The 18,098-nt window shown below is 41.8% G+C and overlaps 1 protein-coding gene across 5 annotated transcripts in view; it reads right to left on the bottom strand.

The window, feature by feature from the left end:
- Nucleotides 1-18,098, bottom strand: part of GALNT18 (polypeptide N-acetylgalactosaminyltransferase 18) — a 699,281-nt gene that overhangs the window by 242,106 nt on the left and 439,077 nt on the right. For all 5 annotated transcript variants that reach the window (XR_012903608.2, XR_012903609.2, XM_075927908.2 and 2 more), the window contains 2 exons: nt 15,099-15,296; nt 11,675-11,789 (listed from right to left, as the gene is read on the bottom strand). Coding sequence is in view for 3 of the 5 variants with exons in the window: in XM_075927908.2 (XP_075784023.1) it covers nt 11,675-11,789; nt 15,099-15,296 (313 nt within the window). In the remaining 2 variants the exon portion in view is untranslated. The remainder of the gene's footprint in view (nt 1-11,674; nt 11,790-15,098; nt 15,297-18,098) is intronic.

The raw sequence follows: 18,098 nt of genomic DNA, 5'->3' as shown, positions 1-18,098 counted from the left end.
GCAGCCGGTCTGATGGCCGAGTGCTGTGATGTGCCCAGTGTGGGTACTTCGGGCACTCCAAGCCAGGACTGGTTTGTAAGCGGGGAACCCCTGAGAACTGTCTGTCCGGGGTGGGGGTCGGGACCCTTTAAGCGCAGCCCTCGGCTAGCCTGAGACAGCATCTCCATGCTCTAAGTCCTCGTCTGATGCCCTGCCGGCACTGCTTCCGGTCATCCTTAAGCCCTGTTCAGAGTCCACTCAATGTGGACTTGCTAGTTCGAATTAGCAAAACGCTAATTCGAACTAGTTTTTAGTTCTAGATGCGTTAGTTCGAATTAGCTTAGTTCGAATTAACTAATTCGAACTAAGTTAGTTCGAACTAGCGCTGTAGTGTAGACGTACCCTAACAGAGTAAGCGGGCATTACCAAAAACTTTGCACTAAAGTGAAACTCTGTTCTGTGCTAGTGGCAGCTTGAAGCAGCATTCATAAACATTAGATCAGAGCATTTAGGGTTGAAAAGATCATTTAGACTAGATAGTCCATTACTTTGCCCTCACAGGATTGTTCCTTAGTATGAAACAACCCAAGTGATATGGTTGGTTGGGAGACTATTCCATGTCTTTATGTCCTGGTGCCTTCCCTATTATTTGGTACCAAGTTTTACATGTGTTTATGACAATAACTGCTCTCACTCCCATGCAGAAAATTCTAATGGTAAGCTGTAAGGGTATGTCTACACTACCCCGCTAGTTCGAACAAGCGGGGTAATGTATGCATACCGCACTTGCTAATGAAGCCCTATTCCGAACTACCGTTACTCCTCGTGAAACGGCACCCTAGTCCGAACTACCTAGTTCGAGCCCCGTGTAGCCGCGCTGCACGGGGTTCGAAGCAGCGGGGATTTAAAAATGGCGGCTCCCCGCTTATGCTAATGAAGCCCGGGAAATGCAAGTGCGGTATGCATACACCTAGTTCGAACTAGGAGGGTAGTGTAGACATACCCCAAGAGACACAGGGAAAGAGAAAAGGAAGAACTAAAAGATTGTTAAAAGAAAAATGAAAGGGTTCAATATAGCAAGAGTTGGCTCTCAATTTCTAAAATGTACATTATTCCTTAAATCTTACTTCTGAAGTCTTCATTAATTGCCTCACAGGCCTGGCTTCACATTAATTATACAGTGCCCTCCTGGAAAAAGTAATACATGTAAAGAACCTTTCCATATTAAATTGTCAATGTTTTTCTCTCCCTTATAGCTAATTGCTTCATTATGTACTTTTTTAGTTGTTTTGTTCTACAGGGATTAATTTTGTACTTATCTTCACAAACCGTAAAACTTTTACAATGAATTGTTAAACCATGTATGTTGGGATGCTGTTTTATAATTGCACTAAGCCACTCCAAGGCTTGTGTTACTAGGAGATAACATGCTTCCAGGGTCACTGAAAGCATAAAGCTTCACTCACTGAGTTTTTAAATGTAACTATTTTGCTGCTAGGCACTGTGAAATAATGGATACTTAAATTATTTCATTGCCAAGTGTATGCCATAAATAGGAAGCAGAAGAAATCATCTTTTATCCTGAAAGGGGAGTGGGAAACAAAATGTATAACCAATGCAAATTACCAGAGGTTTAACATTTGTGTGACAAGATATTGTGACTGTTCATTTTTCATAACATTTTTTTAGACTCCTTTCCAGTCCGTGACTCCCTATGCCAGTGCTCAGAGTAATCAGCATAAAAAAGTCTTGCATTAATGATAGATCTTGCTCTACACCAGGGGACCCAGTGAGAACTGCAGTAAAGTGAAGATTCTATACCTATAACCAACAAGATACTATAATACCAGAGGCTACATTGCCACTTTTAACTGCACTTGAAAGTATTAAGCTTTGTGATAAAGAAGGGTATGTCTACACTACAGCACTAATTTGAACTAACTTAATTCAAATTAGTTAATTCAAACTAAGCTAATTCGAATTAGCGCATCTAGCCCTAAAAACTAGTTCGAACAAGCATGTCCACATTGAGTGGCCCCTGAAGCGGGGTTAAGGATGGCCGGAAGCAGTGCCAGCAGGGCATCAGATTAGGACTTAGAGCGTGGAGGTGCTGTCTCAGGCTAGCCGAGGGCTGTGCTTAAAGGGACCCAACCCCCACCCCGGACAGACAGTTCTCAGGGGTTCCCTGCTCGCTTGTCTAACTCAATGAGGGACAGCAAAGCAGTCCTGGCTTGGAGTGCCCTGAATGCCCATGCTTGGCACATCACAGCACTCGGCCATCAGACCGGCTGCAATTGCCGCAGGCTGCCATCTGGGGGGGGGGTGGTCAATCGGGAGGCTGCAGGAGAGCTTCCACCCCGAGGAGCCCACAGAGCCACCCCATTCCTCCCCATTGGGGGTTTGTACCCCATTCCTCCCTCACCTCCTTCCACTTACCCCTCCCTAGCCCCCCTTCCTTATGTACAAAATAAAGGACATGTGTGTTCAAAAACAGAAACTCTCTTTATTGAACAAAACCCGGGGAGACTGGGAAAAAGAGGTGGGAGAGGGAAAGAGAGAGGGTGGGAGAGGGGAGGAGGAAACCTGGGAGGAGAGTGCTGGAAGGAGGAAGCCAGGGGAAGAAGGAGGAAGGGAAGTATCAAACTATGGTACGCCATATCTTCAGTACTGTGTATAGGTGTGATCTCCTCACCCCAGAAAAGATATTTTGGCCTTGGAAAAGGTTCGGAAAAAGGCAACTAAAATGATCAGGGGTTTGGAACTGGTCCCATATGAAGAGAGGCTAAAGAGACTGGGGGTATGTCTACACTACCCCGCTAGTTCGAACTAGCGGGGTAATGTATGCATACCGCACTTGCTAATGAAGCCCGGGATTTGAATTTCCCGGGCTTCATTAGCATAAGCGGGGAGCCGCCATTTTTAAATCCCCGCTGCTTCGAACCCCGTGTAGCGCGGCTACACGGGGCTCGAACTAGGTAGTTCGGACTAGGGTCCTATTCCGAACTACCGTTACTCCTCGTGAAACGAGGTGTACCGGTAGTTCGGAATAGGCACCCTAGTCCGAACTACCTAGTTCGAGCCCCGTGTAGCCGCGCTACACGGGGTTCGAAGCAGCGGGGATTTAAAAATGGCGGCTCCCCGCTTATGCTAATGAAGCCCGGGAAATTCAAATCCCGGGCTTCATTAGCAAGTGCGGTATGCATACATTACCCTCCTAGTTCGAACTAGGAGGGTAGTGTAGACATACCCTGGGACTTTTCAGCTTAGAAAAGAGGAGACTGAGGTCTATAAAAGCATGAGTGGTGTAGAGAGGGTGCATAAAGAAAAGTTCTTCATTAGTTCCCATAATAGAAGGACTAGAGGACACCAAATGAAATGAATGGGTAGCAGGCTTCAAACCAATAACAGAAAGTTCTTCTTCACAAAGCAAATAGTCAGCCTGTGGAACTCCTTGCTGCAGTAGGCTGTGAAGGCTAGAACTATAACAGAGTTTAAAGAGAAGTTAGATAAATTCATTGAGGTTGAGTCCATGGAGTGATATTAGCGAGGGGGTAGAAATGGTGTCCCTGGCCTCTGTTTGTGGAAGGCTGGAGATGGATGGCACGAGACAAATGGCTTCGTCATTGTCTTCAGTCCATCCCCTCCAAGGTATCTAGTGTTGGCCACTGTCGGCAGACAGGCTACTGGGCTAGATGGACCTTTGGTCTGACCCAGTACGGCTATTCTTATGTTTTTATGTTCTAAGCTCAGGGCTCAGGGTCGGGGTCTCACTCGACCACCTTGTTTTTCATGCAAACCTGCTCCTGGGTGGCCAGGCTGGCAGCTATCCTGCCCTAGATGGCCACTTTTCTGTGTCTAGTGCGGAGTTCATGGACATTGGAGGCTTCCCCCCAAACCTCGATGAGGTCCACAATGTCCGCACTAGACCAGGCGGGCTCCTGGGAGCCGCCAGCCTGGTCCCGGGAAGAGGCGGAGGGCTGGGTGGCAGCAGGTGGCTGGCTCAATCCGTGCCAGGTGCAGGGTCTGCTGGCTGGGTACTGGCAGGCTTGCACCTGGCACGGGCACCGTAGCCAGACCGTGCCCCTTTAAGGACTCCGGGGCCGGGAGGGGTGCAGACGAGTTTCCCTGGTGGTGCCCAGAGTGGCCACCAGGGCAAGCTGGGGAGGGCTAGCCTCCACTAGTTTGAATTAAGTGGCTACACAGCCTTTAATTCAAACTACTTAATTCGAACTAGGCGTTAGTCCTCGTAGAATGAGGTTTACCTAGTCTGAATTAAGTGCTCCGCTAGTTCGAATTAAGTTAGAACTAGCGGTTTGCCTGTGTAGCGTCTATTAAAGTTAATTCAAACTAACAGCTGTTAGTTCGAATTAACTTTGTAGTGTAGACTGATTAATTTGTCTCTCTCCTATAACCACTGATTTGTGAGTACGTGTATTGGCTTCAGCTAGGTTATTTCTCTTCTTACCATTGCAAGCAGTGATTTCCTTTGTTGGAGCATCAAGATGTTAACATTATTGTCCATTCCAAAACATGGGACCAAACAGGTGCATGCAATGCAAAAAGCCCCTCTACTGGAAATTTACAGTACCTCTTGCTCTTTAATGCATACTAAAGGGATGCTACACCACATATTTACTGGCATTACATCAATCATCTGCTTTCCTATGGGAGCTTTGAATAACATGTTCTCTCCCCTGAAACAGAAACAGTATAAAAATGATTCAGTGGCAAACTGGCAATGTTGTCTGTATGTATAATTATACACACTGTAGCTACGGGATACCCGCTGAGGCATTCATGGGCAAAACAGGGGGAAAAACAATTATTCCACTGGAGGCTCCACACGAAAATAGAACAAGCCATAGAGAGAAAACAGCTGCCGATGTCATGATTGACACAACTGGAGGCATGACAATTTGGAGACAAGTTCTGTCTTTCATTTTCAATAGAGTTATTTCTTGTGGTGAAATGACAATCTTATAGAAATGGCAGCCCTTAAAATAGAGAATACCAATCTCTGGTACTATTGGGCTTTAATCCCTCATCACAGAGAATGAGTTTCCAAAATAAATAGCATTTTAGTGATAACTTCTGCCTACATCAAAGTCGCAATAACAATTATATACAAAACCATGCAAAAAACCCATAACTCAGTAGCTCCAGCTGCACGCATGTGACAAAATTAAACCATTTTCATGTTTTTTTTGCAAAAATATTTGCTCTAAAAAACATCAAATGCTTTTTTGCAAGATCCCAATTTCTCAAACATTTCTTACACAATTTTAAGTTAGTCAAAAAAATTGCTTCTTTTTTCATGAAGCCATGCGGACAACACATGATTTCTTTTCTACTTGCCAAATTGTCAAGAGAGTAAAAATTGTATGTTCAGTTAACTTTCAACAGCTGAAATTAAGGAGCAACCAACATATTAAAAAATAGAATTACCTTTCTAACTGAAAATCATTTTACCTAACGCTGTTACAAGTAACGGCTCAGATTATTATAACAAAGAAATTAGAGAAACCTACATTTTTCTCTTGTTTTCCCCTTCCTGTTATTTTGTGCATTTGACAGTGCTGTGTATATAGCCAATTTCACTGCAGTCTATGTGGATCTTTTATGAATTACTAAATTCAACTAAAAAATACCTCGTTGTAAAACCACACCAAAGGATAGTGGCTGAAAGTGTGTGTGGGGAGAGAGGTGCCATGAAGACTCAAGAGGGTTCAGCTTTCAAATGTTTGGGAGATGATAACCTTGGATATTACTCCAACAAAACAGATGTTCATTTATTTTAAATACTGAATGTAATGATATAATTATATATCCATATGTCATATAACTGGCATGTAAATGATATGCTAAATATGTTTCCAAGTATTATAGGTTACTAATAATATAAACTTTACATGAGTTTCTGAGATGATAAGCAACATTTTATCAGTCAAGAGATTTCAGGTGACAAACACCAGGAAAAGATATCCAGATGTACTTGCATTCAATGCATGCCTCTGTATGGGAACTCACCAGCCAGCTGTGAGAGGAACATAGGGAATGTAAGTACTTTCCCCTCATTCCCTGAGAGTCTGGGAAACACGATGAAAAGCTAGCCTTGTCCTGGAGTGCGTGACTGCTGCCCCCCCCGAAACGCTGCCCTTGTAGCATTCTGTCTGGCAAGAACAGTTGTGATTGCAAATCTAAACTTATATGTTGCATTGCCTTTATAGCCCCTCTGTAACTGCATGGTTATCTGATTCTTTAATTGATTCAGTCTATTACATAACTAAATTTGCAAGATTAGAATGAATGTGGTAAGATATGACTGGCTAAAGACATGTTTGTCCAGGTACAGGTTGGTTAAATAAATGTTTCATAAAAATAACTGGTTAGCGTACGAACAGGCAGGACTCAAGTTTCACTATAAAAATTGGGGTCCAAGAAGAACTCAGCTCCAGGACACAGTAAAGCTCAAGATTAAAGCTACCAGAACACCCTGTATGACTGTGCTGTGCTGTGCAGTTACAGGAGCCAGAGGTGACCTGAACCTTGCCTGGCCAGTAGAGGGGAGATGTCTACATGCTCCAGAGTGGTAAGCATTGCATGCTTAGTGTGTGTGTTCTGGTTTGGTAACTGGTAATAAATAGAGGTTATGGATACTGTTTATGGCTCCTTTACTAGGAAAAGAGCCCACAGACCGATAGAACCCTTCCTCTACCTGGAATGGGTATTAACCTTGAATCCATTGGGAATGGTGTTAGCTCTGAGCCCATGGAGGGGCAAAGTTGGCTTCCTTACTTCCTGAGCACCCAAAAGAGAGGGTAGAGGGCTGTGAGCCATAAATTGTGTGGGTAACAATTACCATTTAGTAGTCACATGCTAGTGTCTCTCTCTGAAAGTTTTACTTCTCTACACAAGGAGCAACGGCAGTGTCATTTGGACTCCAGTGGCAAAAACAGCTGTGTCAGCCAGAAACAAATTATTTACATAATTCTAGGTTTTTATTATATTACCACAGATATCACCAGCTATGTTGTTTGTACCCACTAATTAAGAAAGATGCAGCATGCAGTCCCAATCCTTGGGCCTATTTCTGCTCCCATGGGAGTCAAAGAAAGGGTTGCATATTTCTATGGGCACACACTTAGGCCCATTAGGAAACATGTTTCCCTTTTGCATTAATGATCGTTTCTCTTTTAAGCAGAATTTTCTCTCTTGTTTAATGGAAGCATTTATTTCCTAGGAATGTGAACACATCAGGTGGAACACAGTCCTTCTAACATGTTTTATTACTTTTTCCAGCTACAGCCTGACTTATATTACTGCCACTGCCACTGCCACTGCCACTGCCACTGTGGGTAAATCATTCGATCTCCCCAAGCCTCAGGTTATGCATTGATAAAAGTGCATCCAACCATAGCAGGCTGTTAGGAAGCTTAGGTAATGTTTGTAAATTACTTTTGGGCACCTTAGATGAAAAATCATCTCTATGGGATTGATAGTACTGGAAAGGCTTGTATTGACTTTAGTGAAAATTGGATTAGGCCCTAGAAAAAGGAAGTATTAAATTGGCCTTCCAAATATTTTAAATGGGCTGGTCACAATGGTCATCTGTCAGCTAAAAGAGAAGGCAAGGGGCCATGGCACCACACCCATATTTTGCACCAGCTGTGGGGGTGGAACATGTATTACAATCTCACTGAGGCACGGTGCCCCTTGAACTTTTGATTGGGCAGCATGATGTTGCACTGACCCCAGAACATGAGCCAATGCTTAAAGGAATAATATTAGAGAGTAATGTGAGTAGTGTCACAAAGGATGGAAATTTGGTTTTGAAACATATTAACAGGATCTGAAGTGTGCAAGCATGAGGGACCTCTGAAGGAGCAGTGCTTATCCTACACAAAGGCTAATGACGAGACCCTGAGAGATCCTGACAGCCTTTGGTGAGGAACCCCATCAGAAGATTCCAGCCCCTCAGACAAGATGCTAGCCTTAGTGAGATTAATTGTCTTGTTATGAGGCAAATACTGAGTTTTGTAAGAAAATGTGTTGCTGTCAGGAAAAAAATATGACCTTATTTCCTATATTATGAATGTATTCATGCTTTGCACTCATTTATAGCATCTACCCTAAGGCTACTGAATTCTATTAATATTTATTTGATAGCATGAGTTTAATATTTTACGCATATTATTATAAGCCATAGATGAGAGAGAGAAAATGACCTATTGATAAAATATCACCTTAACATAGACATTAATGGATTTAAGAAAAGAGAGAATTTTTAAAAGAGCCTGATAGAGTAATCTCCAGGTCCTATAACATACTGGCAATGTGAAAAATAACTGATCCTGTGAGTAAGAGGTTATCAACAATAGATGCTTTTGTTAAAACTCCAAATGCTTTGTGTGTTTTCTGGTCTTAGCGGCACAAGTAACGTGGATAAATGAGAGAAAGGTGCCTCTTTTGGTTAGAACATTGAGCGAGGATTCATTCCTACCCATTCTGCTGTGAGCAGGCTACTTCAAGGCTGAAGAGGAAAGAGAAAGAATTGCCTGTTGCAGACTAATCCTGAGGAGTGTAAGAGGGCTTTATTCCATGGGGAAATGAGACAGAGCTGAGAGAGAACATTTTCAGTTTGAACCAGCCCTGGCTGCTAACACAAAGTGTGAGGAAATGTAGCAGTTATGGCTTGCTGATTCCTTACTAAATGAGGTTTGGCACAGCACATACATAGAGTCCATGAATATGCTGGTCTCAGTACTTGCTCTGGTCTACTCACACTTCTCTTTCCACAAGGAGCTGCAGAGAACTTGGACAACGGGGATCTTCTCTATGGAATGGGTGGGGGAGCATCTCATTACTGCTGTCTTCTGTACATCCATTGTACCCTCACAATGTAGCACTCTGTAACATTGAACTCGCCACATTTATAAGACATTACCAGGGAGAAGATAGCTAACCAGTTCCAGACACCAAGCATTACTACGGGCAGATGAACCCGTTGAGTCATGCAGGCCTATGGCATAAAGGCGGGAGGAAGGAATGGAATGCTGCCTGTCATTCCATCTCTTCACTGTGTGAACACATTGCAGCGTGCAGAATAGAAGCAGGCCACCATGTGTCTATTTTACTCACAACTTCCTGGCTACAGTAAGCCATGGAGTAAGCTCAGAAAGTTGGCTGATTAATGAGCGCCAGCATATTGCACGATGCCTCATAACTTTGAAAGCCAGGTACTGGATTTTCTCAGGCATGCCTGGAAGCTCATTTTCTGAGGCTAAAGAGCACCACATGTCAGTAGATGGGACTAAGCCATATGCTGCTAAAAAGGAAAGTGCAGATGAAAGATAAAGCACGGGAAGAAATCTGCATCCTGGTGTTCGGGTTATAATTTTAAAACAAAAATTTAGCTATTGTACTCATACTGTAACAATAAAATGCAAACTGCTGCTGTTTCTGTTCAACAATTACAGCCATTATTAAGTGATTCATTTTAGGCCCTGCAGTTAAAAGCAACCCAGGAAGTCGAAATTGCTCTCTGGTGCTGCAAAGAAAATGTAGTTAGGCAGCAGAGAAAGACCATCTGGATCTAACTCCTTCCCTGACCATAGTTTTCAGCATGTCTCTATGTAAAGAAAATGAAAGGCAACTTTGTAGAATACCACTACAGACTGTAGAGCCTGGGCCTGTAACTAAATAACATGATTTCCCACAACATTACGATAACAGCCTTTTTTGTAGGCACCTCCATTTTGCTAAGAGCTGGGGGTTAAATGAAGAGACACACTTGGAAAGTCTACCTGAATATTACACTTTCTGGCAGCACTACTATTGCAGCATAAATGTATATTAATCCTGCTATTATCTGGGTTGTGCTGAGCATAGTGAAGAGAGTCATTAATAAACTGCTGAGCTATCTGTCATTACAGATGTTTTGATCCAGCTGGGAACTCAGATCAGAGTAAGACTAGAGCTAGACAAAGCAATATATATTATGCTACCTTGCACATGGTGCTATGTTAAAGATGAAAGTGTTTTATTTAGGTCAGGCTCCATTTCCCTGGAGACAGAAGACCAGCCTTCTACAAATTAAGATCATTGTTGGGTCTTATTCCAGCAATCCAGTAGACTACAAAATTTCAATTACGGGGATGTTTATGCTTCTGTCTAGTCTTGTCTTTCAACGTGATTTTCAGCAGTTAACATCCACAAGGATTAAACAGACCAGACAGGCTAGTATATCACTTGAGAGCACTGGGGCCATATTCTGTCACACAGATTACCATCAAAGTCTCATAGGTTTGGTTGATCAAACTCTTTGTTCTCTCATAGAAACTATGAGTCATTCAGTTAAAAATCAGTGTCACTAATTTTAAAACTCAGCATGCAACATTGAGCTGAGAAATCTGGCTCTACGAATGCACTCAGGCTCTCTCTCCCTAAGCATGCAGAGACTGGTTTAATCAAAGGCAGAATGCTCACATCTCTCCCCTAGCACTCCCTGACAGTGGAGGGAACCGGGTCTTGACAAGGGCCATTCCACTCCTTCTTCTGCAATAATGCTTTCTCTCTGGCAAGTGGAAAGAAAAGATTTTCAAAAAGCTAGAGGTGGAAAATAAGTGGTTTTGTACTATGGCTCAGCCTGGACATATTACCTGAAAATATTTTCCCATTATTTACAGAAATTTGTCCTTGTCTTTATTGTATATCTTTATTCAGTGACCTGACACCCACAAAACACAAACTTCAGTGTGATCACAGCTAATGTTTCAGTAGCAGTGTTTGTAAATTTAATTTTGTAACACAAGTGGGACCTTTTTTTTCCCATTTGTCCAAATATGTAAGTCAGAAGAATCTCTTTTTTACCTGTAACAAAAATCTGAGAGAATATTTTAAATTGAGCAAAGTTGCTTTTTTCAGGATGCTTTTTATTCATGAGGGGAGGCAGAAAGAGATACAGAAATCACGAGGAGTATTGCAAATGATAAATAAATGATGGAAGAAGAAAATTCAAGCAATTATGCGTACTCAGTACACCATGAATATCTTAACTCCTCAGCAAAAGCAGAGGAAAGACAACTGACATATGCTATCTCCAAAGTGATCTCCCCAATTTAAATAAGCAGCTGAATCTAGAAGAATCTTCCCCATTAGATTTTTAAGAAGCTAACCTCCCAATAGGTGACTGTATTATTACTGGGCAGGGACATTTTTTTCAGGCTTCATCATAGCAACTACCTCTTCCAGCTATGTGAAATAACATCAAGTTTGTATCCTCCCCTCCCCAGCTACATTTCCGCTACATTTCATCCTGTCTCTCTTGCACACAACCCATTGATGTAGGACTCTATGGCTATGTCTAGACTGCAGCTCTTTCAGAGCAGGTTTTTCAGAAATGTGGCACCATGTAGACACACCAAATTTTGGAAAAGCCTCTTTCAAAAGAAAAGCGGAAAATGATATGCAAATTAAGGTTCACAATTTGCATCTTTTTCTGACTTACCTTTGTAGTGTAGATGTAGCCTCAGGCTGGCTTGGTGTATTACATAATCACAATGATGGGCAGAAATTATATAGCTCTCTAACATACTATCTCTCCTAACCTTTGTCTGCTTCCTCACATATGATGTGGGGCAAATCACATTTTATAAGAACAGATCATCAGTGCTTGTTGTATATTTCATTTCCTTACCCTGATCCCAAGCTCCACATTTTCTCCTCCATAGACCTCCATGCCTTCATCTAGCAAGCCAATCTCTTGGAAGTATTCCCTGTCTACTATGAAGCATCCAATCAGTGCAGGGCTTCTGCATGAATACAACAGAACAATGGAAAACAAGAGTTAGAGAGCATGTAAGCAACTTCCTTTTTCATTGCCGTTCTGACTGTAGTTAGTATCACTGGGCAACACCATGTGTAACACCATGGATTGCAATGGAATTACACCCAACATGGATGTGGCCAATTTTGTCTTATTGTGTGATCTGTTTTTTAAAGCAAATGGAGTGCCAGACTGACAATATTGGAAACTGAAACCCCCAGTACAGCATGAACAACAAGACTGATTCTCCCTGCTGTGCTTCCTTATGTGTCCCAGCTCTATTTTGGAGACACCGGCTGTAGTGAGAAGAGGCTGCACAGACTTTAGTGCCACTCAGCTCTTGTGGGTCTCGGTGTAGACTGCTAACAAGAGTACCAATTAGTGCAAATTTTGCCCTTTATGAAGGACAGCACTTAACCACATGCTTAATTCCATCCCCTGGTCAGGAAAGCATTTAAGTATGTGCCTAAGTTTAAGCTTAAACTAAGCATGTGCTTATAAGACCTCAGTGAATGGGGATGTTTTCACGAGGCAAGGCCTTTTTTGGCTTTTGTAATGTGAACACAATTCCTTTTATTGACATGCTGTAAAATATTCATGTCTTTCAGCCACTGCTAATCTGAGCCATATCTGAATCTGTGGCCAAAGGGTGAGAGGCACACTGAGTCAGCCAGTCCCTCTAATATTAATTTCCTATAGATTCAAAACCCTGAGTCACTTAGTCTTAGAATTGGTGACCCACTTATAAAGTGGTGAAGACAATATGGAATATATATTTCCCTGTAGAAGGGAAGTAATTAATGTTTTTTCATTACTTTTGCAATGTTTTTAGCTTTTCTTGCATGCTGACAAAAACACAAATGTCATTTTTGTCATAGCATGAGCAGAGGGAGCACTGGGAACTAACAGGATATTAATTAAAGGACAAAGGGCAATGAAAGAGCATAGGGTAAGTCATCCTGCATTTATCAGGAAGAGGACAATCAAGCAGTGTTAAATGGAGACGTTTGCTTTTCATGTGATTATAAGATTGCTTAATCACAACGCTTAAAATTCTCTCCTTGTACAGATCTATATAGTTCTGCTACACTATTACTATACCAGTTCAGCACAATGAGAAAATATTTTGGATGTATGTAGTATGAGGAAAATATCAGAACCCTTGTACCACTCCACTAAAAATACTGTGCTGAATATATCACTGCATAGGAGTAGGAAGGTTTCTGAATGTTTTTTGTAGTAAAGAATCTGTTCTAATTCTTTTGTACTTCAACTACGTTTCCTTCCAACAGTGCCTGGAATAATAATGTGTTGGTTATTGAAGGAATTGTCTTAGTAAAGTGACACACTGAACTCAATTTACCATTACACAACTCTTTTGTATAATGTATCTCAACAATAAGCAATATTCCAAGATAAGGCCAGTGCTCATTCCCACTCCAGGATTTTGCAAGTCCAAACTTCCACCATTGTAAAGTTACATCTAATCTCTGTCCATCAGAAATCACAGGATGAAATGTACAATCAGGACCAGTTCTTTGTTTTGAAATGCAATATTGTTTTTCAAAAAGTGAACTAAAAGATACAAAAACTAATAATGTTCACTGCTACAAGGCTCTTCTATTGGAGGTTCTCAAGCACTTTACTAGCATTAATTAAGCTTTGCAGTATCCCCATGGGGCCATGTCTACACAAGGAAACTATTTCAGAATAACTAAATTCAGTTTAGTAACTTCTGATTTTACAAATCGAAATAGCTTTTCCCCACTATGGAGAAGCCTCAAAATTAGTCCGAGGCAGGCTCCATTAATGTGGATGCTCTACCTTGACTTACAGCCCCAGGAAGCACTGGGAAGTAATTAGTTCTAATTACTCTGGGGAGTAGTTCTTTTGAAATATTGGTTCCAGAGCACCCACACTAAGGTTATTTCGAAATTAGTGTTATTCCCTAAGAAAAGCAGGAATACAGATTTTGAAATAAGTGCTCATTATTTCAAAATAATGGGACTGGTAGTGTAGAGGGTCTACTTATAAACTGAATATAAGGGGGTGTTATTTGGAAATAATTCCCTAGAATAGACCAGGGCTGAGGTGAGTATTGTTAACCTCAGTTATACTCAGGGGCTATGTCTAGACTGCCTCTTCTTGTGCAAAAAAATATGCAAATGAGTCAAAGCGTGGAATATAGCCATGCCTCATTTGCATAATTAATGACGCTCCGTTTTTGCGCAAGACACTTTAGCGCAAAAAGGAGTTGTCTACACATCTCCTTTTTGCACAACCCCCCCTCTTGCACAAGAGCCGTTCTTCCTGAAAAAATGATGAAGAACGTCTCTTGAGCAAGAGGGGGGTTTTGCGCAAAAAGGAGCCGTCTACCCAGCTCCTTTTTGCGCAAAAGCCTCTTGTGCAAAAGCGGCTGCTAATTAATTATGCAAATGAAGCATAGCGATATTCCATGCCGCACTTCATTTCCATAAGTTTTTCCGGAAGAAGGCTACAGGGTAGTCATAGCTTGAGGGTAAATTAGAGCTAAAATAAAGCACAGGACACTCAGCGCCAGGACTGGTGGCTGTAAACAAACTTTATGGGACTGCAGGAAATCTGGCTACACCCATGATCAGTGAACATCTGGCTAACTAAAATCATGCTGGACTATGGCTGTTGCTGGAACAGAGAGTGCCAGACAAGAGAGGTTCAAGCAGAGGGATATATGGAGACGTGGCTGGAGGTCATCAATGTTATTTAAACAAAACAATAATACCTTGATACCATACATTAGTTAGGGCTCACTTCTGCACCAGCCTAACAGGTCTCTAGACAGAATAGGCAGGTACAGAGTTAACTCCAACTTCTGTATGACCTTTCACACACTCCTTACTTCCACATACTAATGAGCCAGATTTGGCTCTATGTGATTATAATCCATTGTAGTACAACAGTGTGATATCATCACAAATGTAATCATCAGCTCTTAATTCATCACTCTGACAATTATCCCTTTTTGCAGCATGTTTGTAATATGCATGCTTTTTTATATTTGCTCTGATTTGTTATATGAAAAGGAAGGGCATAAGATCAAGCCATAGAGAGACTATGAAACTTTTTTGTGGTTATTTGAGGGAGCAATGGTAAAAATGGCAGAGAGTAGGGAGAATATTTCTTCTCATTTAATCATTGGTCTGTTTGATAAGCAGCCCTCTGTTCCTTTTTAAAATAAACGGCATGCAGACAATCCTTTGTTACGTAAAACAGAGCACTCTGTTACTCCTCCAGCCATGTCACAGGTGCATGTTACCTTATTGGAGCAGTTGTGTTTTCCAGCTTCCACCAGGATTTTGGAGGATTCAGATATCGACACCACAGTTCCCAGTCAAACCCCTGCGCAGACAGGGGGTATTCCTCTATTTCAAAATTATCATATTTGATGTTATCAAACGATGGAGAAATGACTCTTTTTCTATTTTCCTTTATTCTCATGAGTACTGGTTCAGCCCTAAAAAAACAAATTCTGAGATTGTTTCAACAGAAGCAAAACATTTATGTCAAAAGTTGCCTACAAGCCATATTATCTGAAGGGCATGTGTTACTCATGCAAAATTCCCCTTGACTGAAGTGTGGGTTTTACTGAGAGAGGCTGCAGGATTTGGCAGTGTCACTTTAAATCTAGCATGCCACTGGATGCTATGTCTTCTTAGTCTGGTGATGGAAGAAATTAGACCTTTCTTTTCAGTTACCATTCACATGCTTGTTACCGCAGAAAGATAATGTCTCTGTATCATCTCTATGATCAAGGGCATCAAGCTGATCTGAGTTAATACCTTAAGTATCCCAGGGACAAAAATTTTTTTCCTTTTAAAAAAGCTATTTTTATGAAGAAGAAACAGTGAAACTAAGGATAGTTTGAACAACTATGGAACCACATGTGAGAAGGGACCAGTCACTGAAGTTCCTATTCCCCCTTCATTACCATTTCTCTGAATAAGCCTCAGCTATGAGTATAGTGCAGCCTCAAGGATACTCTATCCTTGATTTCTGGACCGCACCACCCAAGTCATTCAAAGTACATCAACAAAGATGTCCAAGTGAGTGGTGATAATGGTTCTGTGATGTGGTCACTCTTCACTAGGAATCAGGCTAAAACTAATTTCAGAGAAACCATTGAGCTGCTAGAGATACTAACATCCTTTGGTCATGATCAATGTAGACTGAATTGGAATCAATGGCCTAAAAGTGAAAGGTCTGAATCGTCCAGGCTTGCTTTGCCCTGATGTGAATTTTAGTTTCTAATTAAAATTATTCGATAAGGAGACCACCACAGCGTAAGAAGCACATCTGAGATAGAGCCAAGAAACTTAAGTAATTTCTCTGTATCTTGTAAAGCCAACTGCTGGCAGTTAAATATAAGCAGGACAAGTCATTCAGGGTATGTCTACACTGCCACCCTAGTTCGAACTAGGGTGGCTAATGTAGGCATTCGAACTTGCAAATGAAGCCTGGGATTTAAATATCCCGGGCTTCATTTGCATGTTCCCAGGCGAGCGCCATTTTTAAATGCCCGTAGTTCCAACTACCTCCCCACAGCTACACACGGCACGGACTAGGTAGTTCAAATTAAAGCTCCTAAGTTGAACTACCATTAAACCCCCTTGCAGGAGGAATTAGGAGCTTTAATTCGAACTACCTAGTCCATGCCGTGGGTAGCCACGGGCAGGTAGTTCGAACTACGGGCATTTTAAAATGGCGACCGCCCGGGAACATGCAAATGAAGCCCGGGATATTTAAATCCCGGGCTTCATTTGCAAGTTCGAATGCCTACTTTAGCCACCCTAGTTCGAACTAGGGTGGCAGTGTAGACATACCCTCAGAAAGGAGTGCTCAGCTTAGCAGTTTATGCTACTTGCTATTCCTTTGCTGAAAATGAAAAATGTTTTCACATTCCGTGCACATGAACTGGAGTAAACTTTAGATGTTTCCTTACCCTCCCAACCCCAGCTACACCCCTTCTCCCACACACCTTGCCATCCAAACTGTAGGCGCTATGCGCTGAACAATTAACAAAGGAGTTAGTTCCAAAATATTGGTTTAGATGGGAGAATTGACTTGCTCAGGACCCAGTTTAGCAAGGTACTTTAGCAGATATAAAAGAAAGTGAGTTCATTGGGTTCTGTGGAACTATTTGAAAGCTTAAAGTTACATGTGCTTAAATATCTTGCTGAACTGAGGCTTCTGGCTGCTTTTGTTATATTGTTAACTAGAAGACTTATCAGGCGTTGCTCAAGTCCTTCAGAGTAGGAGATCAGAACAAGGTCTTTGGGATGCGGAGGGGTAGGGGTTATGACAGGAGGGGTAGGAGTCAGGGTTGGAGGTTGAGGAGGGGCAAAGAGGGTGGCAGCAGCAAGCAACTGCTCCCCGGAGCAGGGCGGGGCCACAGGTGCTGCCAGCCAGTGGCTGTTCGCTGAGGCACTTGAGGCTCACTTGTGGTCATTCGTGTCTCCATGCTTGCTGACTCCCTGTGGTCATGCGTTAGTACAACTGTTCCTGCTTTCATGCCCCCCCCTTCCATTTGATATAAAACAGTCCCATTCCACACACATCCCATTAACCTGACACAACCAAATCCTGCCCTTGCTTTAAGATACAATAAGTGGAAGCTGCATATCAGATTTAGTGGTTCTAGCTCTTACCATTTAGGAGGATTTCTTGAATAAATAGACAGATAGATGCACATTTCTAAAATATATTATAAGGTTATAGTGTCATGTGGACAGCATTTTTCTCAGTGCTCTTCTGGCATGTATAATTATTGTAAGCTTTTAACCCATTGGGGGGTTTTAAAGGGTTAGTTAAATGCAATGTTGAAGGCAAGGTGAAGAATATTCTGTGTTCTGATGAATCATATGTGGACTCATCCTGGGCAGTACTGAGAGGCCACAGCACCTCATCACATGAGCTCAACAACCCACAGAATCTGGCCCTAAATCTCATTAATATTTGTGTTGTCTCCTTAGTGCTGCATATACAAAATCAGGACCAAATTTGTTACATGACTGACTTGTTCCACTAAGCTTCTCTGTGCCAAGTGATTATGTCTCATCAATGCACTAGCTACTGACAAAAATAAAGTGAAAACAGACAAGAGCAGTAATATACTGTGCATATATAAAATTTTATACAGATTTTAACTGGAGACAATAAATCTCTAACTTGTTCTACTCGTGTAAGTTAGTAACATGTATTTACCAGAATCAATAACCCAGTACTAAAAACAGAATCTTGATTATGTGACAATGTTGCA

This window comes from Pelodiscus sinensis, chromosome 5 (assembly GCF_052426305.1).
Source record: "Pelodiscus sinensis isolate ZL-2025 chromosome 5, ASM5242630v1, whole genome shotgun sequence".
In the NCBI taxonomy this organism is placed as follows: Eukaryota; Metazoa; Chordata; order Testudines; family Trionychidae; genus Pelodiscus; species Pelodiscus sinensis.
The sequence above is the reverse complement of the archived record's forward strand: the minus strand, read 5'-3'. Positions and strand labels throughout refer to the sequence as shown.